Source organism: Lithobates pipiens, unplaced genomic scaffold (genome assembly GCF_037356315.1).
Source record: "Lithobates pipiens isolate NorthernLeopardFrog02 unplaced genomic scaffold, aLitPip1_a1.2 Scaffold_10, whole genome shotgun sequence".
Lineage (NCBI taxonomy): Eukaryota > Metazoa > Chordata > Amphibia > Anura > Ranidae > Lithobates > Lithobates pipiens.
This window is the reverse complement of record NW_027507686.1, coordinates 15,452,691-15,480,127: the sequence shown is the minus strand read 5'-3', so window position 1 is coordinate 15,480,127 and position 27,437 is coordinate 15,452,691. Positions and strand designations below refer to the sequence as shown.

Below are 27,437 nucleotides of genomic sequence, written 5' to 3'. Positions count from 1 at the left end.
AGTTGGGAAGATACTGGAGGGATTAATAAAAGACCACATAGACGAGTTCTTGCAGGAAAAAAATATTTTGAGCAACAGACAGCATGGATTCATGAAAGACAGGAGTTGTCAGACAAACCTGATTTCTTTTTATGAGGTGGTAAGTAAAACCTTGGACATAGGGGTGGCGGTGGACGTGGTATATTTGGATTTTGCAAAAGCGTTCGATACAGTTCCGCACACACGGCTCATGTGTAAGGTAAAGTCTACAGGTTTGGAAACATCAGTTTGTAGATGGATAGAAAACTGGCTTAATGACAGAATTCAGAGAGTAGTGGTTAATGATTCTTACTCTGAATGGTCTAAGGTTATGAGTGGTGTACCCCAAGGTTCAGTGCTGGGACCCTTGCTTTTTAATATCTTTATAAATGACATTGGGTCTGGGATCAAGAGTAATATTTCCGTCTTTGCAGATGACACCAAGCTATGCAGTGCAATAACGTCCTTACAGGATGTCGCCAATTTACAAGCTGACCTGGATGCTCTGTCTAATTGGGCGACTATGTGGCAGATGAGGTTTAATGTTGAGAAATGTAAGGTTATGCACTTGGGGGCTAAGAATATGCATGCATTATACACACTGGGAGGAGTACAACTGGGGGAATCCATAGTGGAGAAGGATCTGGGGGTTTTGGTAGATCATAAGCTCAATAATAGCATGCAATGCCAAGCTGCGGTTTCCAAAGCGAGCAAAGTCCTTTCCTGTATTAAGAGAGGTATGTACTCCAGAGAGAGAGACATAATTTTGCCCCTGTTCAAATCATTAGTAAGACCTCATCTGGAATATGCAGTTCAGTTTTGGGCACCAGTTCTCAAAAAGGATATCGGGGAACTGGAGAGGGTGCAGAGAAGGGCAACCAAACTGATAAGAGGCATGGAGGAGCTCAGCTATGAGGAAAGATTAGAGGAACTGAATTTATTCTCTCTTGATAAGAGGAGATTAAGGGGGGATTTGATAAACATGTACAAATATATAAGGGGTCCATATAGGGAACTTGGTGTCGAGTTATTCACTTTACAGTCAACAATGAGGACAAGGGGGCACTCTTTACGTCTAGAGGAGAAGAGATTTCATCTCCAAATACGGAAAGGTTTCTTCACAGTAAGAGCTGTAAAAATGTGGAATAGACTCCCTGCAGAGGTGGTTATGGCCAGCTCAGTAGATTACTTTAAGAAAGGCCTGGATTATTTCCTAAGTGTACGTAATATAACTGGGTACTAAAATTTATAGGTAAAGTTGATCCAGGGAAAATCCAATTGCCTCTCGGGGGATCAGGAAGGAATTTTTTCCCCTGCTTTAGCAAATTGGATCATGCTCTGCTGGGGTTTTTTTTGCCTTCCTCTGGATCAACTGTGGGTATAGAATTGGGTATATGAGCTGGTATATTTATCATATATTTTTTTTTTTTTTTTTTTGGTTGAACTGGATGGACTTGTGTCTTTTTTCAACCTGACTAACTATGTAACTATGTAACTATGTATCTGTGTAACTTTTTATAGCAGTGTTGGGTCTATCCTTTTATCTACCCAACAAGGATAGGTAAATATCTTTGATTTCTGCTCCGCAACCAGTTTCCCTCTATTCTTGTCTTAAGTGTTTACAAGAGGAGAACAAAACAGGTGAATGTCTTTTGCTTTCGTGAAAAGGGCGCTATGTTCAGGTGACTTTGTTTCTACATAAGGTTTGTGTATTGACCTGGGGTGCGCTCCTTTGGTAGGACAACTCCTTAGTTGAGTGTTTCATGAATTATGAAGATTTTTATATATCCCGGCCATGACAGAATGAGTCAGGTCTTCTCAACCAACAGCTCCATAAGGATGTAGTCTGATGAGTTTTTTGTGGAGGAACTCGAGTGTTCTGCACAGAGCCCTGCCCTCAACCCTACTAAACACCTTTTAGGATGATTTGGAACTCTGTGAGCCAGATCTTCTCATCCACCATTAGTACCTAATCTCACAAATGTTCTTTTGGTTGAATGGCCACAGATTCCGACAAACACACTCCAAAAACTTTTGTAAAGCTTTCAGATGAGAATGAATGCTGTTTAAAGCCAACCCCATACTAATGGTGATTGTTTTCTTTAGAATTGGATGTCCAACAAACTCGTATAGCTCTTTATGGAGCTGTTGGTTGAGAAGAACTGTCTTGTTCCAAGTCATCCTAAAAGTATTCAGGAGGGTTGAAGTCAGGGCTTTGTGTAGGCTGTTTAAAGTGGTTGTAAACCCTCCCCCACAACTTTGTCCCATGTAAATCGGCATATAAAACCCCAATGAACACTGTTTGTAGATATCTCCTTACTTGCTTAGTATTGTTGTAATCCTTTTTGTTCTGTAGAATGAAGTCACTGAGCATGCCCAGATCTCCCCTGATTTACGGCACACTCTCTATGTGTTTATCTGTTATCAGGACTTCCTACGGCACAACACTGAACTCCCAGGAGGCTGTTAATCACACAGGGCTTCCTCCTATACACCATGTGACCTCACATACAGTCTAAACTTAGCCATTACTGCAGTCTTATCAGCTGAAGCTGATAAGTCTGACAAAGGCAAACATTAGACATTGGCGCAAGTAAATACTATGAAATAAACAAGTAAGCTATGAACAGGGAAGGAGGGTTGCCATAGAAACGTTGGATTGAGAAGGAGGCTTGGTTAACAGTACAGGAAGTGCTCAATGTAAGGGCGGAAATACACTCCACTGTGGACTCAGAAAACAATACTTAAGATGGCGCTGCCTAACCCCTGGAAACAAGTTTTTTAAAGTTTCTTTAAACAGTAAGTAATATGCGTTTTGGGCTGGATTACAGTGGCTATAGTCTGATAATGACTTATTATAATGGACTAAATGAAAAGAAGCTTCAGAGTGGGAGAGTTTACTTCCTCTTTAAGTTTCTCCACACCAAACTTGTCAAGCCATGTCTTTATGGAGATTTTAGTTAAGAAGACCAGACTCATTCCAGTTCATCCAAAAATTGAGGGTTGAGGTCAGGCCACCCAAGTTTCTCCACCCATGTATTTATGTCACTTTCTTTGTGATGGTGGAATGTCTATAACCTTTGGACATATAGTGTAAGTATTCAATGAACTCACAAACTCAGGCCAAGGAGCTTTGTTCTTGTGTTCTCATACTTAGATTTTAACTTAAAATAGCTAATTCCATGAATATTTTGCCAAAAACGAATCCTACTCCAAAAACCAATGACTGGGCACTGCAGGAAGGGCCTTCTAATTGGAGACGTAAAAACTTGCCAGTTGCCTAATGTTCTCCTGTATACACAAAAAACCCACAAAAATAGCATTTCTTTTCAGCAGCGTCTGGCAAGCCACCCGTTGTTTTGGTAAAAAAGGAATCGCTAGTCACTTGTCACCTTTAATGAATTGAAGCTAATCTATTTATGTGCGGCAATGTTTCGGTGGGAGCAGTGCGCACACCTCTCGCTGTAGATGCTAGCGGCCCGGTGACAGCTCCTACATAATGCATACCGCATCTATGGGGCCCTGCCACGTACACAAGAAGCCTCTTTCAATACATAGCGTCTTCTTTATTTCCCCTGGGCTGTTGTTCTTCTCGTTACCGCCATGGCGAGAGCACTCGATTAAAATCTGAGAAGTCAATCAGATCTCCCTTAGATGGAATCCCGCTGTCTTCCCATATACTGCGTCTCAGGGAATTTAAAGCCCAAAATTCCAGGATAAAGGCTAGAAATTTATCACATGATCTGAATTAATGCCGACTACTTGGAATGTCCTTACTGCAGACGTTTCCTCAACAAGTTGTGTGGTTGCCCCCTGTTTTTCATCAATGTATCATTGGTACATTGCTATTTTTTTTTTTTTTTTTTTTTAAATGCTCGAAGCTAGGAAAGGCGGATAACGTTCTTGACTCTTCCACTGATAAAGGTTTTTATGAATATTGGAATTATCACCTTTAATGTAAACCTGGAGAAAAACATTATACAAGCGAGGGTTACAGGTTTCCGTCAGAGTAAATGTATTACAAAGCTGAGTATATGATGAAAGGATAAATCGGCAAAGAGCTCTCTTCACTGAAAACCAAATGTCAAATTTATCAAAGATACCGTATAGGCAGCTAAAGTCATAAGCTAATCTTACCTTTTCTTGAACATGTTTTCATACAGGCGGAGGGATGGGTATTGATGAATAAAATAATCTAAAATGTCTTAAAATGAATCTCTCTCTGTCTCTCTGTCTCTCTCTCTCTCTCTCTCTCTCTCTCTCTCTCTCTCTCTCTCTCTCTCTCTCTCTCTCTCTCTCTCTCTCTCTGTATCTCTCTCTCTCTCTCTCTCTCTCTCTCTCTCTCTCTCTCTCTCTCTCTGTCTCTGTATCTCTCTCTGTCTCTCTCTCTGTCTCTGTCTCTCTCTCTCTGTCTCTCTCTCTCTCTCTCTCCTTTTTATTTTCTTTCCCTCTCTCTCCTTTTTATCTTTCTTTTTCCTTTTTGCATGCACACTCTCTCTCTGTTTTTATTTTTAATTTTTGCATGTGCTCTCGCTTTTCTTCTCTCCTCTTTCCCCCTCTTTCTCCTTTTTGTGTTCTCTCTCCTCTCTCCTCCCCCTCTCTTTTCCCTGTCTCTCCCCCTTGCTTTCTCACTCTTATCTCTCTTTCCTTTCCCTCGCTCTTCCTCCTTTTTTTGCTTATACATCCTCCTTCTCTTTTCTTCTCCTCTCTGTTTCTCCACTCTCCCTGTACTTTCCTTTCTCTCTCCTTCTTTCTCCTTTTTTCATGTGCACGCTCTCTTTCCTTCTCTCTCCTTTTTTTTTTTTTCTTCTTTCCTTCTTCCTCTCTTTTTTTTTTTTTTTTTTTCCCTCTCACACTCTTCTTTTTTCTCCCTCCCTCTTTTTTTTTCTCCCTCCCTCTTTTTTTTTCTCCCTCTTTCTTTTTTTTCTCCCTCTTTTTTTTTCTGCCTCTTTTTCCTTCTCTCTCTCTTCTTTTGTCCCCTCTCGCCTCTCTTTTTTCCTTTTTCCCCACTCTTTCTCTTTCCCTCGCTCTCTGTTTTGTTTTCCCTTTCCCTCTTTATCTCTTTTCCACACACATTCTCTTTCTTCCACTCTCTCTTCTCTTTCCACCTGTCTCTAAATTTTTTCTCTTCTTTCTTTTCTTTCTTTCTTTCTTTCTTTCTTTCCTTCCTTCCTTCCTTCCTTCCTTCCTTCCTTCCTTCCCTCTTTCCTTCCTTCCCTCTTTCCTTCCTTCCCTCTTTCCTCCGTCTCTTCTTCTCTATCTTGTTGTTGAGTAAGACCCCTTTGACACTACTGCGACTTCAAAGTCACGCTATTTTCCCGCCGCAATTTTTGAGAATGCCTGTGTAACTCGCTTTAAATTTGAACCAAAGTTGTGCAGGGACTACTTTTGAAGTCGGCACGACTTGAAGTGCTACTAATATGAATGGTTGTCATTGGGAAAGGACTTGTCATGGGACTTTGCAGTCCCAAGTCATACAAGTGTGATAGGGGCCTAAGGCTTGAGTGGTTTGAGTTGGAGCTGCTGTTTTGTAATTATGAGTTCACCCAGCTCAGCCCGGCAAGTGTTCTTGGAGATGCTCAGTTGGACTTGATAAAGGTGTATGTGAAATCCCATATGGAATATTTCTGTTGGGCTTGCATCACATTTGCTGGTGACGACCGAGCTTCAGGCGACGACCCAGCTTCCCTTTTATCCTTTATTTGCTCTCCACTTAAAAGAGTTTAAAGTCAGAAGGTTTTTTTTTTTTTTTACTTGGTGCATTCTATGCATTTAAGATAAAAAGCCTTCTGTGTGTAGCAGCCTCCCCAGCACCCCCTAATACTTACCTGAGCCCCATTTCTGTCCAGCGATATCCACGAGTTCCTCCTGATTGGCTAAGACAAGGCAGTGGTGCCATTAGCTCCCGTGGCTGTCAATCAAAGTCCGTTAGCCAATCAGGAGAGAGAGGGGCGGGGCCGAGCAGTAGCTCCGTGTCTGCATTGACGCACAGAGCCGCAGCTCGGCTCAGGTGCCCCCATAGAAAGCTGCTTGCTGTGGGGGCACTCGACAGGAGGGAGGAGCCAGGAGCAGCAAAGAGCGACATGAGAAGAGGAGGATCTGGGCTTCTCTGTGCTAAACCAGCTGCACAGAGCAGGTAAGTAAGTTTGTTATTTAAAAAAAAAATTAGACTTCCCAATCACTTTAAATGCTCTTTCTCTTTCATTTTAATCTTGCTCTATTAAAAGTGTGACTCCTTGACTTGATTCCTGTGTTCCCTCTATATCAGGGGTCTCAAACTGGCGGCCCTCCAGCTGTTGCGAGTAAAATACGAGTCCCATGAGGTTTTGCAAGGCTGACAGTTACAAGCATGACAGCCACAGGCAGAGGCATGATGGGACTTGTAGTTTTGCAACAGCTGGAGGGCCGCCAGTTTGAGACCCTTGCTCTATATATTCCTTTTGTTACAAGCTGGGCCTGTTGCCCCTAACCCCCGACCCCCAATCCTAACTTCCAAGTAGTGTCGTCGTAGCAAGCTAACTAGGGCTGAAACAACTAATCAATTAATCGACAACTAATCGATTATGAAATTAATCGATTACTATTTTCATAATCGATTAATCGCCAGTAACATATGGGGGTTAAAAAAAATAATAAAATGAGCCCTTTATAGTACAAAAAGAGCAAATAATCGCTGCTGTAAATATTACTCACTGTTCTACAGTAAAAAAATGAACCCCTTACAGTAGTGATTATCTGCTTTTTTTCTACTATAAAGGGCTAATTTTAGTTTTTTTTTTTAACCCCATTATGTTACTAAACGTCTTAGACCGGGTTCACATCTATGTGTTTATTGGTGCTTTTTCCAGAAATGCACTACAGTTCATTTACATGGTTTCCTATGGGACACGTTCACATCTGAAAGGGTCAGGGACTTTTAACCGCAAAATGATGCTTTATTGGTTTAATATACTTCAATGGAGAAGCTGCAGAAAAGCATGTAATGCGTTTTTGCAGCAATTTGTGTTTTTTAAGCTGCCCAAAAGAATAAGGAAAAATGCAAATTGCAGCAAAATCACGTGCGCAAAAATCAAAACGTACAGCAAAAAGCACGGCAGAAACAGATCAAAAGCAAAAACTGCATAGGTGTGCACCGAGCCTTATGCTGGCCACACGGATCCATTTTCAGATGAGAATATTCAGATGAAAAATCGTTTTACATTTGCTGAAAGAATTTTGTTTGAAATTTTCACTTGTTTCTAACATTCTGTTTTTAAAATGAATGTAATTTCTGAACGAAAACCACATACACTGTCTAAAAAATTCCTTTGACTAAGGCTGGGTTCACACTGCAGCGGTTTATGAGATCGGATGTGATTCGCACCGCACTGCAGTGCAAATCACATCCGATCTCTGTGCTATGCGAGTTCAGCCATACAGATAGTATGGCTGAATTCGTGTCGCATCCGGCCCAAACTCGCACAGGACCCTTTTTTTGGTCCGCAGCCGAATTGGATCGCATGGGTGTTCTCACCGTGCGATCCGATTTCTGTCCGAGTTTGCAGATCGCACTGCGATATGCGAACTGATCTGGGGGTGTCATTAACGTTTCACTGACAGTCCCAGCAGTCCGCATAGGGCAGTGTGAACTACCGCCGGGAGGCATGCGATGCGGGAACCCGCAGTGGATTCGCAGCGTTCCCGCATCGCTGCAATGTGAACCCAGCCTAAGAAGTTTTCTATTATTTCCAAATATTCCCGTCACTCTGGTTGAAAATGAACGTCAATTTGACCCACTTTTTTAAAGGTTATTAAAGCGGAGGTCCACCCTAAAGTGGACCTTCCGCTCATTGGAATCCTCCCCCTCCCTCCGGCGCCACAATTGGCACCTTTCAGGGGGGAGCGGGGTGCAGGTACCTGTACAGTACAGGTATCTGCACCCACTTCCGGGATAGCTCTCTGCGGAAAGGGGGCGTAGATTCTGCAGAATCTACGCCCCTTTCCGAAAGTCCCCCGCTGCCTGCTGGGAAACACACGGATCCCAGAGACAGCGGGGACCGTCCTTATTGCGCAGCGCGACTCGCGCATGCGCAGTAGGGAACCGGGAAATGAAGCCGTAAGGCTCCACTTCCTGATTCCCATACCCAAGATGGCGGCGGCAGCACCCGAGAGACGATCGAGAGATCGGCTTCGGGTGCCGGCATCGCGGGCGCGCTGGGCGGGTAAGTGTCACTATTTTAAAAGTCAGCCGCTGCAGTATTTGTAGCTGCTGGCTTTTAAAAAAAAAAAAACGGGGGAACTCCCGGCGGACTCCCGCTTTAACCGATTAATCGAAACGATAATCGGCCAACTAATCCATTTTATGAAAATAATCGTTAGTTGCAGCCCTAAAGCTAACCACATAAATGAAACATGAAATTGGAAAGTTTCTAAACCTTCTATTAAAATACGTTTAAAAAAAAACAAAACAAATAAATAAAATTCATTGGTTGAACCAGGTCCAACACCGGCTACCCCCTTTGCCCCATTGTGTTTCCTCACAATAGGTGCTCTTTAAAAATCTCGTGCATTTTCAGCCCGTACCCAGGTCAGCCGTCATCAACGTTCTCTCATCACTGTCATGTTTTCCCCTCTGCAGTTGCAGGCTGGGTAATCTATTCTAATGAAGATCAGATCGGTTCTTGTACGCCGATACATTTAACTCCCTGTGACAGCTCCCTCTTGTTCCATCTCCTAACTTGTTTTTCTCACAGCTCTGTCCTCGTTATGCTCGAGCCTCGCCGCCTTCCCAGAATTGATGGGATATTTACTGCATGAAGCGTTTTTTGAAGTCGTACGTACTGTGAGCATAAATCAAACCCGTTCATGCAGCATCTCGGAGAAAATGTATTTGCCTTGAGCGTATTCTCCTTCTAGGGTTTCTATAAGTGAATATTAGAAGCTTTTCATTATCGGCTCATTATGTTGGATGAAGGAGATGGGAGACTGGAGTGAGGGGGATTTTCCGCAGTAGCAATTTTATTTTCCAGCGATACGGTTAAAGGCGCACTGGCTTCTTCCTTTGCTCCATCGTGCTTACTGCAGGAAATGTATACACGGGATGGAAATGTAGGTTCACCTCGCTGCTCGCTTGATGTACAAATCCAAGGACTGTGTCTTTCCTGTTACACAGCCCGAGCCTTTCCAGTGGCTACACATTTCCCAATCCTCTCTCTTACAAGTCACTATTTTTTTTTTCCTTAAGGCTGGGTTCACACTGCTGCGGGGGGAGATCCGGATGTGATTCGCACCGCACTGCAGTGCAAATCACATCCGATCTCCGTAGCGATGCGAGTTCAGCCATACAGATAGTATGGCTGAATTCGCATCTCTCCCGCAAGCAAACTCGCACGGGACCCTTTTTTTGGTCCGCAACAGAATCAGATCGCATGGGTGTTCACACCATGCGATCCGATTCCTGTGTGAGTGTGCAGATCGCACTGCGATATGCGGACGGATCTGGGGGTGTCATTAAGATTTCATTGACACTCCCAGCAGTCCGCATAGGGCAGTGTGAACTGCCGGCGGGAGGCATGCGATGCGGGAAAACGCCACGGATTTGCGGCGTTCCCGCATCGCTATAGTGTGAACCTAGCCTGATTGTAACATTTTTTCATGCATTGTCTCTGCACAACACAAGAAAAATGTTGACTGAGCGTTGCATACATTTTTTCAGTTGGTTAAACTAGACGGACTTGTGTCTTTTTTTTTTTTTTTTTTTTTCAACCTGACTAACTCTGTAGCACTTGTGCATTTTATTGCATATTACATATGAGCCACCTGTGTGCTGTACTGCACTGCATTGGGAAAAATTGAGAAAATCAATGAGCTGGCTCAATGCAACACACATTAAAGCGGGAGTCCGCCGGGAGTCCGCGTTTTTTTTTTTTTTTTTTTTTTTTTTAAACCAGCTGCTACAAATACTGCAGCTGCTGACTTTTAAAATAGTGACACTTACCCGCCCAGCGCGCCCGCGATGTCGGCACCCGAAGCCGATCTCTCGACCGTCTCTCGGGTGCTGCCGCCATCTTGGGTATGGGAATCAGGAAGTGGAGCCTTTCGGATTCATTTCCCGGTTCCCTACTGCGCATGCGCGAGTCGCGCTGTGCAATAAGGATGGTCCCGCTGCCTCTGGGATCTGTGTGATCTGTGTGTTTCCCAGCAGGCAGCGGGGGACTTTCGGAAAGGGGCGTAATCTACGCCCCTTTCCGCAGATAGCTATGCCGGAAGTGGGTGCAGATTATTGTACTGTACAGGTACCTGCACCCCCTCCCCCCTGAAAGGTGCCAATTGTGGCGCCGGAGGGGGGGAGGATTCCAATGAGCGGAAGGTCCACTTTAAAGGAGAAGTCCAGCCTGAGCTCGTTTGTCTGGGCTTCTCCTAAGGGTCACATGACTGCAATTCATTTTGCACTCCTGTGACCCGATTTCAGCAGAGAGTGGTCTGAAGTCCGCTCTCTGTTGACATCACCAAGTTCAGTCCAGGCGCCGCGTCATCCCGACTTAGGAAGTCTGGATCCGCCAGCTGCCTGGACTGATGGCAGTCTCAGCCTCTCAGCAAACCACTGAGACAGCTTATCCCTGCCCCTCCACAGCTCAGCGCTCCAGTGAGCGTGGAGGAGCAGAGCAGGAGAGCTGCTGATTGACAGTCAGCAGCTCTCCTTTTGGGGAGCCGAGAGAACTGAGCCATTGGCGGTGTTCGATGGCTTGGTTGTCGGTGTAGAGACGCCAGGGGATAGATGCAGCATCGTCCTGATGCTGCATCCACCTAGGTAAAAAGGGGAAAGAACCCAAAACCCATACTTCTCCTTTAACACATGCATGGTAAGGAACTGCAATGCACATCAACATTCTGAACAGGCCTTTTGAAGGAGAATTACGGGCAAAGCTTTTTATTTTATTTTTTTTGCCATACTTCTGTGGATCACAGGATTTCACTTTTTTTTTCTGCTCTCCTCCAGATAGCAAGCAATTTTGCTTCAAGTTTGAAAAAATGACTTGGTAAGCTATTGCTAGACTTGCCAGGCTTCACAAGTTTGTTGCAAAATTGCAGCAAGTCTGCATCACAAACATACTGCAGGTCTGCTGCAAATTCTGGTTCAGTTATGTTGTGCAATAGTCCTCCAACCACAGGGGTCACTGTGGCTGAATATTCCTGCTGTAGACCAATATGGTACCAATATTCAAAAAAGGGCAGAGACATATGCTTGGAAACTACAGGACAGTCAGCCTAACATCAATAGTATGTAAACTATTAGAGGGGATGATGAGCGACTATATCCAAAAATTTGCTGATGAAAACAGTGTGATTAGCAGTCATCTGCATAGGTTTACAATGGGTTGTTCCTGCCTGACCTATCTGTTAACATTCTACTAGAAAGTGAGATAGTGAGATGCCATCTAGATAGGGGGAGGTCTTTGGATGTTGTGTATCTGGATTTTTCAAAAGCATTTGATACAGTTCTCCTTAAACGCTTAATTTACAAACAGAGGTCTTTAGGCATGGACCATAGTGTTATTGGATAGAAAACTGGTTACAGGGCCGGGTCCAAAGGGTGGTGATAACGTGTACTCAGACTGGTCTGGAGTGGTAAGTGGGGTACTCCAAGGCTCTGTCTTGGGACCAATTATGTTTTAGACCCCTTTCACACCACCCCGCCCATTGTGTCGGCGGTAAAACGCGGCTATTTTTAGCGGCGTTTTACCGTTTGATTTGCGGCGCATTTCGGCCCCTGGCGGGGTGCTTTTACCCCCGCTAGCGGCCGCGAAAGGGTTAAAACCGCCGGCAATATGCCGCAATGGCGGCGTTTTGCCCGCGGTATTACAGCGCTGCCCCATTGATTTCAATGGGCAGCAGCGGTGGAGGAGCGATAAACACACCGCTCCTTCACCGCTCCAAAGAAGCTGCTGGCAGTACTTTTTTCTGACGTCCTGCCAGCGCACCGCTGTAGGGTGAAAGCCCTCGGGGCTTTCACACTACACACAATGGTACAGCTTCTTTAGGGCGGATTGCAGGCGTTATTTCTAACGCTATAGCGCCTGCAAAACACCCTGGTGTGAAAGGGGTGTAAATGTATTCATAAATGATATAGGGGATGGGATGTATAGCTCATTCTCAGTTTATGCAGACGACACAAAAATAAGCAGGGCAATAACTAACTTCACGCCAGAATGTAGAAATTTTACATTTTAAAATAATGGAGTGGGCAACTACATGGCAAATTAGGTTTAACCACTTCAGCTCCGGAAGGATTTACCCCCTTCCTGACCAGAGCATTTTTTGTGATTCAGCACTGCGTCTCTTTAGCTGACAGTTGCGCGGTCGTACGACGTTGTACCCAAACAAAATTTACGTCCTTTTTTGACACAAATAGAGCTTTCCTTTGGTGGTATTTGATCACCTGACAATTTTGAAAAAAAAAGCATATTTTTTTACCTTTTGCTATAATAAATATCCCCCAAAAAATATAAAAAAAACACACTTTTTTCCTCAGTTTAGGCCGATACGTATTCTTCTACATATTTTTGGTAAAAAAAATCGCAATAAGCGTATATTGATTGGTTTGCGCAAAAGTTATAGCTTCTACAAAGTAGGGGATATATTTATGGCATTTTTATTATTATTTTATTTTATTTTTATTTTTTTTACTAGTAATGGCGGCGATCTGCGTTTTTTTTTTTTTTTTTTTTATCGGGACTGCGACATTATGGCAGGCACATCGGACAATTATGACACTATTTTGGGACCACTGTCCTTTATACAGCGATCAGCGCTATAAATAGCCACTGATTACTGTATAAATGACACTGGCAGGGAAGGGGTTAAAGTGGAAGTAAACTCCCCTATCGTTTTCAGCCAAGGAAGCTGCCATCTTTGCCTCTGTTTAATCTTCCACTGCTATGGTGCTGCACATGTGATTCGTTATGACACCAGCCATTGGATGGTTTGATAGTTTGGCTGAGAGCACAGCCAATGTGCAGTTAGCATTCCTGGCATGCCTTTTTTTTTTTTTTTACTGTTTAAATTGATGGGTTTATTTCCACTTTAAACACTAGGGGCCGATCAAGGGGTTAAGTGTGTCCTAGGGAGTGATTTCTAACTGTGATCACTGCTCCCGATGACAGGGAGCAGTATATCCCTGTCATGTCACTAGGCAGAACAGGGAAATTCCTTGTTTACATCTCCCTGTTCTGCCTCTCCGCCTCACGATTGCTGCCACCGGTGAACATCAAGTTCACGGGACCCCTGGGCATGCTGCTTGCATCGGCGTGCCCGCAAGGCGTCAAATTCAAAGGGATGTACAGGTACACCCATACGCCTGTACGAGCCATTCTGTCCACTTATATGTGTGTCAGCGGTTAAATGTAAAGTAATGCACTTGGGGGCTAAAAATATAAGCACAAACTACTCACTAGGGGGAGAACCTCTGGGGGAATCGAGGATGGAGAAAGATCTGGGGTTCCTAGAAGAAGACAGACTGAGCAATAGCATGCAATGTCAAGCTGCAGCTACCAAAGCTGGCAGAATATTGGCATGCATTAAAAAGGAGATATACTCCAGGGATAAAACGATAATCCTACTACATTATAAAACTTTGGTCCCGGCCACAGCTGGTGTATTCGAACAGTCCTGGTCTCCAGTCTTCAGGAAGGATGTGCTGGAGCTGGAGAGAGAAGGGCAACAAAATTAATTAGGGAACTGTAGGACTTCAATTATGAGGAACAACTACAAGCACCTAAATGTAATCTCCATGGAGAAGAGACGCTGGAGAGGAGATATGATAGTGATTTACAAATACCTCAATGGTGATCCCAGCGTAGGGAGGACACTATTCAGTCTCAGGGAGTGTAAGAAGACACGGGGCCACATATTGAGATTGGAGGAGAAGCTGTTTAACCTTAAGCTGCAGAGGGGTTTTTCCACTGTCAAGGCGATAAGAATGTAGTACACTTTTCCAAAACTGGCGGTGTCCGTGGGGAGTTTGGATATTTTTAAAAGACTCTTGGATGTGCATCTTAGTGAACACAACATACAGGGATATGGGAAATGATTATCAACACTGACACATACACATACACCTACACAGGTTGAACTGGATGGACATTTGTTTTTATTGAACCTTACCAACTATGAAACTAGACTTGCAGAGCTCTTGCTGTAGACTCACCACTGTAACTTTGCTATTGCTAGAGACTTGCCAGGCAAATTTGCTACAAATTGGAAACGTGTCAGCTAGAACTTGTGCTTCAAGTGCTCTGCAAGTGCACAACTTCCCATGTGCAGCAAGTTAGCACACTTGCAATTTAACAGTGCCACAAATTTGTGGCAAGTTATCATTGCTATCTGGGCCTGTGACCCAGATTCAGCTGACAGAGGGCTAAAGTCTGCTGTCAGTTGATATCACAGAGCTGGTCGAGGCTCTGCAGTGGATCCTTACAATAATGTCGGGTTCCACCCAGATACCTGATCAGCAGATGGCTCAGACTCTGAGCTTAGACGCTTAGAGTCTGAGCCAGTGGCTCGTCCCAACCTGGCGCTTCAATGAATGTCAGGATCTGCCCAGATGCCTAATCGGCTTACCTATTCCATGAGGCTGTGTCTTCAAACTCAGCCACTGAGTCTCTTCATACTGCAGTCCTGCAGGGATTCCACACTTTCAGGTGTGTCAAATACTTGCTCCCCCCTGTACACTAGGGGATATTTACTAATACTGGACCAGAATCTGGTGCATCTGTGCATTATAGCCAATCGGCTTCTAACTTCAGCTTGTTCAATTAAGCTTTGACAATAAAACCTGGAAGCTGATTGGTTTCTATGCAGCGCTGCACCAGATTTTCCACATTTTTAGTAAATTAACCCCCAATGCAACAGCACTGGAGCCCCTAGCCCTGTGTAAACTACAACGCTGGACACAGAAGCTGTTCATGCACGAAGCGTGTTCCTGATGAAATTGCTGAAATTTTGCTCAGTGGGTGGCTCTGCTTGTTGCCTCTCTCCCAACATCCCTCGAATGGAAAATTTAACGTACAGGGAAAAAAGTTATGGACTAATCAGTACCTGCAGCCAATCCATTGTTGGCACTATTCAGGTATTTCTGATGGAACACAATGGGGCATAGTCCTCAACGCAAAGACGTGGAGTACAGTTCTCAATGCAAATACATGGTGTGTAGGTTTTAACAGAAAGACAAGGGATATAGTCCTTTACTGTAAAGACATGGGGTATAGTTCTTAACGCAAAGACGTGGAGTATAGGCCTCAGCGTGAAGGCGTGGAGTATAGGCCTCAACGCACAACGCAAAGATGTGGAGTATAGGCCTCAACACAAAGATGTGGAGTATAGGCCTGAACGCAAAGATGTGTAGTATAGGCCTGAACGCAAAGATGTGGAGTATAGGCCTCAATGCAAAGACGTGGAGTATAGGCCTCAATGCAAAGACGTGGAGTATAGGCCTCAATGCAAAGACGTGGCGTATAGGCCTCAACGCAAAGACGTGGAGTCTAGTCCTCAACGCAAAGACACGGGGTCTAGTCCTCAACGCAAAGACACGGGGTCTAGTCCTCAACGCAAAGACACGGGGTCTAATCCTCAACGCAAAGACACGGGGTCTAGTCCTCAACGCAAAGACACGGGGTCTAGTCCTCAACGCAAAGACACGGGGTCTAATCCTCAACGCAAAGACACGGGGTCTAGTCCTCAACGCAAAGACACGGGGTCTAGTCCTCAACGCAAAGACACGGGGTCTAGTCCTCAACGCAAAGACACGGGGTCTAGTCCTCAACGCAAAGACACGGGGTCTAGTCCTCAACGCAAAGACACGGGGTCTAGTCCTCAACGCAAAGACGTGGTGTATAGTCCTCAACAGCAAAGACGTGGGGTATTGTCCTCAACGGAAAAGACGTGGTATATAGTCCTCAACGGAAAAGACGTGGTATATAGTCCTCAACGGAAAAGACGTGGCGTATAGCCCTCAACGCAAAGACGTGGCGTATAGCCCTCAGCGCAAAGACGTGGCGTATAGCCCTCAACGCAAAGACGTGGCGTATAGCCCTCAACGCAAAGACGTAGCGTATAGCCCTCAACGCAAAGACGTGGCGTATAGCCCTCAACGCAAAGACGTGGCGTATAGCCCTCAACGCAAAGACGTGGCGTATAGTCCTCAAAGCAAAGATGTGGGGTATTGTCCTCAACGGAAAAGACGAGGGGTATAGTTCTCAACACAAAGATGTGGGGTATAGTCCTCAGCACAAAGACATGCAATATAGTCCTCAACACAAAGATATGCGTTATAGTCCTCAACACAAAGATATGCGTTATAGTCCTCAACACAAAGATATGCGTTATAGTCCTCAACACAAAGATATGCGTTATAGTCCTCAACACAGTTTTGCAGTATAGTCTTTATATTAGGGTAGCAAGCGGAGCCATGCAAGTCTTTTCTTTATGTTCCTCCTGCTGGCATATAGCACAGATATACTATATCATTATAGAGAAATTGAACTTGCCTTACATACAGCTGTCTCTGCCTGATTCTGATTAGTGCAAGGTATGGAAGACTGATGATGATGATGATTTTTTTTAAAGTGCATATTGGGGTGAAGGGGAACAAATTAAGGTGTGGTGGACCACAATGAATCAAAAAGTCCTTAGTATAAAGTGCCTTCTTACAATGTATTTATCTGTCATCACTGGATACAAGTCGGCATTATGTGGAATTTTTATTTTCTCTTGCTTTTTTTTTTTTTTTTTTTTTTTTTATGTAGAAGCTTGACAGTGACCGCAAACCTGAACACAACACGTCCAATGGCCTTTCCTCATTCTCATGCTTTTATAGACCTAACCGGAGACTTTACAGCTGGTAAGTTCAAGCAAAAAAAGATTTCTGTCATTGTTGACCAAAGCCTTGAGTATTTTTCTTTATCAATTCTCTTCCAACATGTAGATAAATGTACGTAAAACATATACTACTACAACTTATGCCTCCTGAGAACTACAGATTATTCTCTAACAAATAGGCTTCCCTCAGTGGAGTCTTTTTTTAAGGGTCAGTTAAAGAGCCCCCTCATTCCTTCGTAGTCTCACCTAGCTGAATTTACAGTTCTAGAATGGCAGTCATCAGTAGATACCCGAATACCCACTGCCAGTTTTATTAAGTTTTCTTTCATTTTACTTATTCACTTCAGTTGTTATTCAAATAATAAATGTAGCTCTGGCATCAATGCTCCCCTGAAGACTCATCACATTGTGGTCTAGTGTTGATCTTTAATGTACCCCTGAAGATTCATTACTCTGCGGTTCAGTGCCTCCGAAATACCCATCACTCCAAAATCTAATGTTGGTCTTCAATGCTTCCCTGAAGACTCATCACTCTGTTGTCTAGCACCGGTCTTCAATGCTCCCCTGCAGACTGATCACTCCATTGTCCAGTGTTGGTCTTCAATGCTCCCCTGCAGACTGATCACAGCGTGGTCCAGCGTTGGTCTTCAATGCTCCCCTGCAAACTGATCACTCCGTTGTCCAGCGTTGGTCTTCAATGCTCCCCTGCAGACTGATCACTCCGTTGTCCAGCGTTGGTCTTCAATGCTCCCCTGCAGACTGATCACAGCGTGGTCCAGTGTTGGTCTTCAATGCTCCCCTGCAGACTGATCACTCCGTTGTCCAGCGTTGGTCTTCAATGCTCCCCTGCAGACTGATCACAGCGTGGTCCAGCGTTGGTCTTCAATGCTCCCCTGCAGACTGATCACTCCATTGTCCAGTGTTGGTCTTCAATGCTCCCCTGCAGACTGATCACTCTGTGGTCCAGCGTTGGTCTTCAATGCTCCCCTGCAGACTGATAACTCAGTTTTCCAGAGTTGGTCTTCAATGCTCCCTTGCAGACTGATCACTCCGTGGTCCAGCGTTGGTCTTCAATGCTCCCCTGCAGACTGATCACTCCGTTGTCCAGTGTTGGTCTTCAATGCTCTCCTGCAGACTGATCATTCTGTGGTCCAGCGTTGGTCTTCAATGCTCCCCTGCAGACATATCACTCCATGGTCCAGCGTCGGTCTTCAATGCTCCCCTGCAGACTCATCACTCCGTGGTGTAAAGTTGGACTTCAGTGCCCCCTGAAGACTCATAACTCTGTGGTCTAGCATTGGTCTTCTATGCTTCCCTGAAGACTTATCACTCCATGGTCTAGTGTCGGTCTCCAGTGTTCCCCTGCAGACTGATCCCTCCATGGTCTAGCGTGGGTCTTCAACGCTCCCCTATCATAGCCCTTTCTTTAAATATTGGTGCCACGTTGGCTTTTCTCCAATCAGCTGGTACTATCCCTGTCAGTAAACTGTCCAACAAAATTAGGAACAATGGTCTGACTATCACCTGACTGAGATCCTTTAGCTGGGCACCTTAATGACCACAACATTCAGGGGTATACAATGTACTATTTACATAAACACACACACATCATAGGTTGAACTGGATGGACTGGTGTCTTTTTTTTTTTTTTTTCAACCTCACCAACTACTGTAACTACAGTGCCTTGAAAAAGTATTCACACCCCTTGATATTTTCCACATTTTGTCACGTTACAACCAAAAACATAAATGTGTTTTATGTGATAGACCAACACAAAGTGGCAACTAACTGTTAAATGGAAGGAAAATTATAAATGGTTTTCAAAATATTTTACAAATAAATATATGAAAAATGTGTGGGGGCATTTGTATTCAGCCCCTTTACTCTGATACCCCTAACTAAAATCTAGTGGAACCAATTCCCTTCAGAAGTTACCTAATTAGTAAATAGAGTCCACCTGTGTGTAATTTAATCTCAGTAGAAATACAGCTGTTCTGTGAAGCCCTCAGAGGTTTGGTAAAGAACCTTAGTGAACAAACAGCATCATGAAGACCAAGGAACACACCAGACAGGTCAGGGATAAAGTTTAGGAGAAGTATAAAGCAGGGTTAGGTTTAAAAAAAAAGAAAATTTCCCAATCTTTGAACATCTCACAGAGCTCTGTTCAATCCATCATCCGAAAATGGAAAGAGTATGGCACAACTGCAAACCTACCAAGACATGGCCGTCCACCTAAACTGACCGGCCGGGCAAGGAGAGAATTCATCAGAGAAGCAGCCAAGAGGTCAACTCTGGAGGAGCTGCAGAGATCCACAGCTCAGGGGGGAGAATCTGTCCACAGGACAACTATTAGTCGTCTCTCCACAAATCTGCCCTTTATGGAAGAGTGACAAGAAGAAAGACATTGGTGAAAGAAAGTCATAAGAAGTCCTGTTTGCAGTTTGCAAGAAGCCATGTGAGGGACACAGAAAACATGTTGAAGAAGAGAGATGAGACCAAAATCAAACTTATAGGCCTAAAAGCAAAAGGCTGAAAACTAACACTACACATCACCCTGAACACACCATCCCCACCGTGAAACATGGTGGTGGCAGTATCATGTGGTGGGGATGCTTCTCTTCAGCAGGGACAGGGAAGCTGGTCAGAATTGATGGGAAGATGGATGGAGCCAAATACAGGACAATCCTAGAAGAAAACCTCTTAGAGTCTGCAAAAGACGAGACGGGGCGGAGGTTCACCTTCCAGCAGGACAATGACCCTAAACATACAGCCAGAGCTACAATGGAATGGTTTAGATCAAAGCATATTCGTGTGTTAGAATGGCCCAGTCACAGTCCAGACCTAAATCACATTGAGAATCTCCATCCAATCTGACAGAGCTTGAGATTTTTGCTTGTAACATGACAACATGTGGAAAATGTCAAGAGGTATGAATACTTTTTCAAGGCACTGTATGTAGGATCGGGGCTGCTCTGTGCAAAACCATTGCAAGTATGACATGTTTGCTATTTAAAAAAAAAATTCAATCGCTTTAAACACGTCCCGTCCAAGGACGTCATATGACTTCCTGGACTTGGACTTTCAGTGGGAATATCTGAATGATGCCTGCCTGCTGCTACAGGCATCATTCAGATATCCTTGTTTTCAGCCAGTGATTCTGTGCACCATAAGAACGATCATAGCGACAATTCCGCCGCTTGATCTTTCTTATAGGTGATGGGAGGGGACAACTCCCTCCCGCCGCCATCCGGTGCTTCTCCGGGCTCTCCTGCGCTATCGAGACCCGGAGAAAGAATCCCCCCCCCCCCCCGCCGTATGACGAGCATAGAGATGACCGTTGACCAGATGGTCACCGGTCATCTCTATGACTGTCAGAGGCCCGTTCGCGAAGTTATGACGTCACGTCCGGCCCGCGGTTGTAAACAATCGCATCTGGTAAGCATGAGATCATAGATTTTTTTTTTTTTTCCGATCTCACGCTTTCCAGCCTGGAGGAGAGATGTGGGGTATTATTGACCCCCCATCTCTCCATAAAGAGGACCTGTCGCGAATGATTCCTATTACAAGGGATGTTTACATTTCTTGTAATAGGAATAAAAGTGATCAAAAAAAATGTTGTATAAGAAAGTAAAAATAAAGTAAAAAAAAAAATGTATATATATATATATATATATATATATATATATATATATATATATATTAATAATTTAACACCCCTGTCCCCGGTAGCTCACACTCAGAAGCGAACGTACATGTTAGTCCAGCCCGCATATGTAAACGCCGTTCAAACCACACATGTGAGGTATCGCACATGCGTTAGAGCGCGAGCAACAATTCTAGCACTAGACCTCCTCTGAAACTCTAAACTGGTAACCTGTAAAAAAATTTAAAGCGTCGCCTATGGAGATTTTTAAGTACTGAAGTTTGGCGTCATTCCATGAGCGTGCGCAATTTTACATGACATGTTCGGTATCTATTTACTTGGCGTAACATCATCCTTCACATTATATAAAAAAAATTGGGCTAACTTATTTGTTCTTTTTTTAAATCATGAAACTGTTGTTTGAAAAATTGTTGCACAAATTCTTTGCGAGATAAAAAGTTGCAATGACCGCAATTTTATTCCTTAGGGTGTTTGCTAAAAAAAAATATATAATGTTTTGGGGTTCTGAGTAATTTTCTAGCAAAAAAATTATGATTTTTACATGTAGGAGGGGAGTACCAGAATAGGCCCGTTACTGAAGTGGTTAATAGCTTGTTTCATATAGGAAAGAGGAGAAACCGTTGTACTTACCTGATCATCAGCTCCACCCGCAGGCAGTGCTCCAAATGATCCGGCAGCGGACTGTCCTTAAATTGCATTTAGAATAACTTTTATTGTAATGTGCATTACTATAGGAAAAGTGTGAACAGGCCCTGAATAGCTTTGAGGTCCAATGGAGCACCTAGAGCCAGGGAGATCAGAATACAAGACTTGGGTATTGCACCAATACAACCTACCTCTGATGTGCAGTGCTTGTGCCTATCTGAGCTACAGAGAAGAGCAGCATAGCGTTATCGGATAAAGAGGGGCGTACGTGGCAGAGTTTGTTAAAAACAAATAACAACTTTCTTTATGACAGGTTTACTTTGTTATGTGCCCACTTTCTGTGTTCCCCGGCCAATAAAAAAAAAAACACAATCTTGGGGCATTTAATTATAGAAACACTTGTATTTTATAATTTCAGAAACACAGGCGCTTTCGCGGTCTGCTTGGCAGTTTTATTACAAAGCCTAGATTTTACAGCTACAATCAATGTCCTGTCTTTGAAAGTAGTGGAGCAGATCCCGCTGTCTTTATGACGAGCTGTACACGCAATTAGTGTTTGTTAGCTTCTTACCGAAGGACCGGGGGTAGCAAAGGTTTCATAACCGCTTCATGCCCATGGGTATTATGTGCCTGCGAGACAGAAGACTTTAAGGTGAGCTGATGCTTTGCCCATGCACAACAAGGCAACTGCTTCATATAATTGCCCTTGTCATGGTCCGGAATCGGGCTCGGAGACCAGTAGCTATAGCAGTCCAGAGTCTCCCACTGACGAGCTGGATAAGTATACAAGCAGGTCACTCTGATAACTTGGACTCACCCAAGGTGTGGGGTCAAAGCACAAACCCGTATTCACCAGAGCTCCTGATGGTGGAGATGGGCTTTGCTGTGTGTTGGTACCAGGTCGTGGTCCTCAGGATCGCCCCTCCAGGAGATGAGCAAGCCAGGGTCCAGTAGCAGATATAGCATTTAGGGATCAAGCAGAAGCATAGTCAGTAAATATGCCAAAGGTTGGTAACAAATGGTTTTAGGTTGGGATCAAGCGGAAGTGTAGTTGAGGAACTTCTGTTGCGACTTCAATTGGCTTCCCATAGGGAACAATTGATTTTGAATATAGGCAGAGAAATGCGTCTGAAAGCTATTGCGGATAAACACGCATTGACGCCAATGCAAAACGTGAATACATTTTTTTTTAACACCTCTTCTTTTTTTTTTCCTGCCGTTGGTACTAACTTTACAGCTCGTTTTTTTAAACGACATTGTGTATGAGGCCTTAGAAAGCCAAACCCTCACTTTATCTTTCTTAAATTTTCAAGTTTGAGGTTTATTAACATTTTGGATTGACAGAGAGCACTGTAGTTGTTTAATAATTTTATATTTATTTGCGTATAACATGCACTTTTTTCCCCTTAAAATCAGGGGAAAATCGTGGGTGCATGTTATATGCCGATCCCCCACCGATTGTGAGCTTCTCGTGGCTTTTGGCCGTTCTCGTGGCTTTCGGAAAGCCGTCGAGTGCGGCCGAATGCCACTAAGAGCTACCGAGCGCCGCCGAGATACACAGGACATCCGCTCTGTATCTCGGCAGCACCATTTTTAAGCAGCAAGGCTGCAATGCAAGCCTGTAACGACACTGACAAGGCTGCAAATGACACTGACAAGGCTGTAATGAAGGCTGCACTGACACTGACAAGCCTGCAATGACAAGGCTCCAAATGACACTGACAAGCCGGCAATGACAAGGCTGCAAATGACACTGACAGGGCTTCAATGACAAGGCTGCAAATGACACTGACAAGCCGGCAATGACAAGGCTGCAAATGACACTGACAGGGCTTCGATGACAAGGCTGCAAATGACACTGACAAGGCTGCAATTACACTGACAAGGCTGCAATGACAAGGCTGCTAATGACAATGACAAGGCTGTAAGGAAGGCTGCAATGACACTGACAAGGCTGGAAATGACACTGACAAGGCTGCAATGACACTGACAAGGCTGGAAATGACACTGACAAGGCTGCAATGACACCGACAAGGCTGAAGATGACACTGATAAGGCTGCATTGATGGGCATTTAAATGTAAGTTTTATTTTTTATTTTTTTCCCTTAAACTTCCCTCCTAAACTTGGGGTGCGTGTTATACGCCGATAAATACAATAAATGAATCCACAAAATTACAACTTGACTAATAATTGCACGCGTAGTGCACAGCCACCTTCAGGAACGGGTGTGTTAGGAATATTTTGCTTGCACTTTTCTTGGAGCTCTCAGTGTTTTCTGCTGGAAAGGAAAGTATATCAGAGGCACGGTTACTGTTCGTCAGGGAAATAGTCAATTTCTATTTCCCTATAATTTAGCTTTAACTGTTTTTTATCAATGTAGATTTCTCATTAAATTATCCTCAGTTGGCTACTAAGTGCTTAACTACAATATAGCAGATTTCAGTTGTCTGCCTCTTATCAGCGAGGGGCGGAGGGAGACAGATTTTTGGGCAGAGCAGCGTTCAGGCATCATCACTGTGTGAGATGACTATGGTCAAATGACAGTGATCACCAGTCCAGAGATACCTTGATCCCGGAGGTCCCGGGCCCCTCACTGTGACCCTGGGTGTTAGTAGCACCTTGGTCACAGCAAGAATCCTGCTTGTTTGCACAGCCAATGCGGCAGGCAGGTAGACAAATGGTTCCTTTATGTTGTGTACACACGACCGGACTTTCCGGCAGACTAGGTCCGACGGTCTTCCCGACTGACTTTTGGCGGGGTTCCGACGGACTTTCCGAATGAACGGACTTGGCCACACACAATCAGACCAAAGTCCGACGGATTCTAATGTGATTGCGTACGACTGGACTAGAATAAGGACGTTCATAGCCAGTAGCCAATAGCTGCCCTCGCATCGTTTTTCGTCCATCGGACCAGCATACAGACTAACTGATTTTTTGACCGGACTCGAGTCCATCGGAAAGATTTGAAACATCTTCTAAATCTAAAGTCCGTCTGATTTTTAGACAGCAAAGGTCCGATGAAGCCCACACATGATCCAATTGTCCGACAGATTCGTTCTGTTGGACCTTTGCTGTCAAAGTCCGGTCGTGTGTACCCGGCATTAGAGATGTTCTGCCCCTTTAACTCAGGCGTATTTAAATCCATTTATGCATTCCAATATATTTATTCCCATAAAATGCCAGCCCACCTGCCACGTGTGTAGTAGGAAAATAATGAGTTTTAAATACCTGCTGATCACAAATTGGTACTTTTGCGTTGCCCGTGGAGACCGAATAAGTCGTATTGTCAGATTAAGTGAAATTTGCCCACTGTGTTTTGACAGACTATATCCGCTGACCCTGATGGGTTAAGTAAGGCTCATTTGCATAATCAAAACTTAATTGGAAGTGAAATTTTAAATGATGTTCTCAGTGTATGGAGGAGGAAGTGGAGCTGAAACGAAGCCTTTTAAAGGCTGACTAAGTGGGGTGATGGGGTTTTGTGATTGGGGTCAGCGCGTTTCACGGATTCTCTTAAGGGAGAACTCCAAAACGGCAGCAGGAGATCTTTCTAACATTCTATTCTGCAAGTTTCGACACTGCTAGGCTGAGTTGATATTGACAATGGATGTAGAAGAGTGGTCCAACCACAAGCGTCAGACAATCTCCCAGTGGAAGGAAACAATCATCCTGTAAAACAACCCATTCAGTTTAAAATGGAAGTGAAAGTCAAACTTTTGGATAAAAAAAACAAACAATGTGCAGTATCTCACAAAAGTGAGTACACCCCTCACATTTCTGTATATATTTTATTATATCGTTTCATGTGACAACACTGAAGAAATTACACTTTGCTACAATGTAAAGTAGTGAGTGTACAGTTTGTATAACAGTGTAAATTTCCTGTCCCCTCAAAATAACTCAACTCACATCCATTAATGTCTAAACCGCTAGCAACAAAAGTGAGTACACCCCTAAGTGAAAATGTCCAAATTGGGCCCAAAGTGTCAATATTTTTTTATTTTCCAGCATCGCCTTAACCCCCTTGGGCATGGAGGTCACCAGAGCTTCACAGGTTGCCACTGGAGTCCTCTTCCACTCCTCCATGATGACAACACGGAGCTGGTGGATGTTAGAGACCTTGTGCTCCTCCACCTTCTGTCTGAGGATGTCCCACAGATGCTCAATAGGGTTTACGTCTGGAGACATGCTTGACCCATCCATCCCCTTTACCCTCAGCTTCTTTAGCAAGGCAGTGGTCGCCTTGGGGGTGTGTTTGGGGTCGTTATGTTGGAATACTGACCTGCGGCACCAGTCTCTGGAAGAGCCTCTGCTTCAGTATGTCACAGTACATGTTGGCATTCGTGGTTCCCTCTCTGAACTGTAACTCCCCATTCCTGGCAGCACTTATACAGCCCCAGACCATGACACTCCCACCAGCATGCTTGACTGTAGGCAAGACACACTTGTCTTTGTCCTCCTCATCTGGTTGCCTCCACACACGCTTGTCACCATCTGAACCAAATAAGTTTATCTTGGTCTCATCAGACCACAGGACATGGTTCCAGTAATCCATGTCCTTAGTCTGCTTGTCTTCACCAAACTGTTTGCAGGCTTTCTTGTGCATCATCTTTAGAAGAGGCTTCCTTCTGGGATGACAACCATGCAGACCAATTTGATGCAGTGTGTGGCATATGGTCTGAGCACTGACAGGCTGTCCACCCACCGCCTTAGACCTCTGCAGCAATGCTGGCAGCACTCATATGTCTATTTCCCAAAGACAACCTCTGGATATGACGTTGAGCATGTGCACTCAACTTCTTTGGTGGACCATGGTGAGGCCTGTTCAGAGTGGAACCTGTCCTTTTATACCACTGTATGGTCTTGGCCACCATGCTGCAGCTCATTTTCAGGGTCTTGGCAAACTTCTTATAGCCTAGGCTATCTTTATGTAGAGAAACAATTCTTTTTTTCAGATCTTCAGAGAGTTCTTTGCCATGAGGTGCCATGTTGAACTTCCAGTGACTAGTATGAGAGAAAGAGCGATAACACCAAATTTTACACACCTGCTCCCCATTCACACTTGAGACCTTGTAACACTAATGAGTCACATGACACCTGGGAGGGAAAATGGGTAATTTGTCCCAATTTGGACATTTTCACTTAGGGGGGAACTCACTTTTGTTGCCAGAGGTTTAGACATTAATGGCTGTGTGTTGCGTTATTTTGAGGGGACAGCAAATTTACACTGTTATACAAGCTGTACACTCACTACTTTACATTGTAGACAAGTGTCATTTCTTCAGTGTTGTTACATGAAAAGATAGAAGAAAATATTTACAAAAATGCGAGGGGTGTACTGACTTTTGTGAGATACTGTATACACTTGCGCGCTGCTATGTGTTAAACAATGTGTAATTATTTGCATCTGCCAAATGTGAAATTTAAAGTGGTTCTGCACCTAAAAAAAATATATTAAAAGCCAGCAGCTACTAATATTGCAGCTGCTGACTTTTAATAAAATCACACTTACCTGTCCCAGGTTCCAGCGATGTCGGCGGCAGATGACGAGCAATCGCTCGTCTCGCTGCTGCCCCCGCCATCCTCTGTCAGGGAATCGGGAAGTAAAGCATTGCGGCTTCACTGCCCGGTTCCCTACTGCGCATTCGCGAGTCGCGCTGCGCGTCTCTTCTGGTCCCCCACTGTGTCCTGGGAACTGTGTGTTTCCCAGAACACAACGGGGGGGCGGGGGGTCTGCGGCGGTCTGCCCGGAAGTGGGTGCAGATACCTGGATTATCCAGGTAACTGCACCCCCCTCCCCCCTGAAAGATGCCGATTGTGGCACCGGAGGGGGGGAGGGATCAGATTAGCGCAACTTCCCCTTTAGGGTGAAGAACCGCTTTAAAATTGGATCGCTCACACCTATACACACTGTCATACAAAAGTGTAACAATACAAAATTATAAACAATAATGACCCTGCACTGCTTCAACCAAAATCAGTGTTACTGTCTCTTTAAATCTTCCTTACTATATTGCAAAAGACCAATCTTGCAAATAAAGAGTAATTAATAATAATAATAAAAGTGCTGTAAACAATAATACAGTCTTTATAATGTCTGTTGGTGTATGGATGTTTGCATGAACCTCCACTTGCTGTAGTGGCAAAACTTGGATATTCAGCCATGCATCTTGCTTAAAAAAATATCCGCTTGTGCTGTGTAAATGCTTGCATACATCTCCACTTGCAGCAGTGGAGAAACCACGTTGAAC

At 44.3% G+C, this 27,437-nt stretch overlaps 1 protein-coding gene across 1 annotated transcript in view; it reads left to right on the top strand.

The window, feature by feature from the left end:
* The window catches only part of ITFG1 (integrin alpha FG-GAP repeat containing 1), a 349,655-nt gene that overhangs the window by 23,837 nt on the left and 298,381 nt on the right, over positions 1 to 27,437 (top strand). The window contains exon 6 of the mRNA XM_077451682.1: positions 16,800 to 16,894. Coding sequence (XP_077307808.1) covers positions 16,800 to 16,894 — 95 coding nt within the window. The remainder of the gene's footprint in view (positions 1 to 16,799; positions 16,895 to 27,437) is intronic.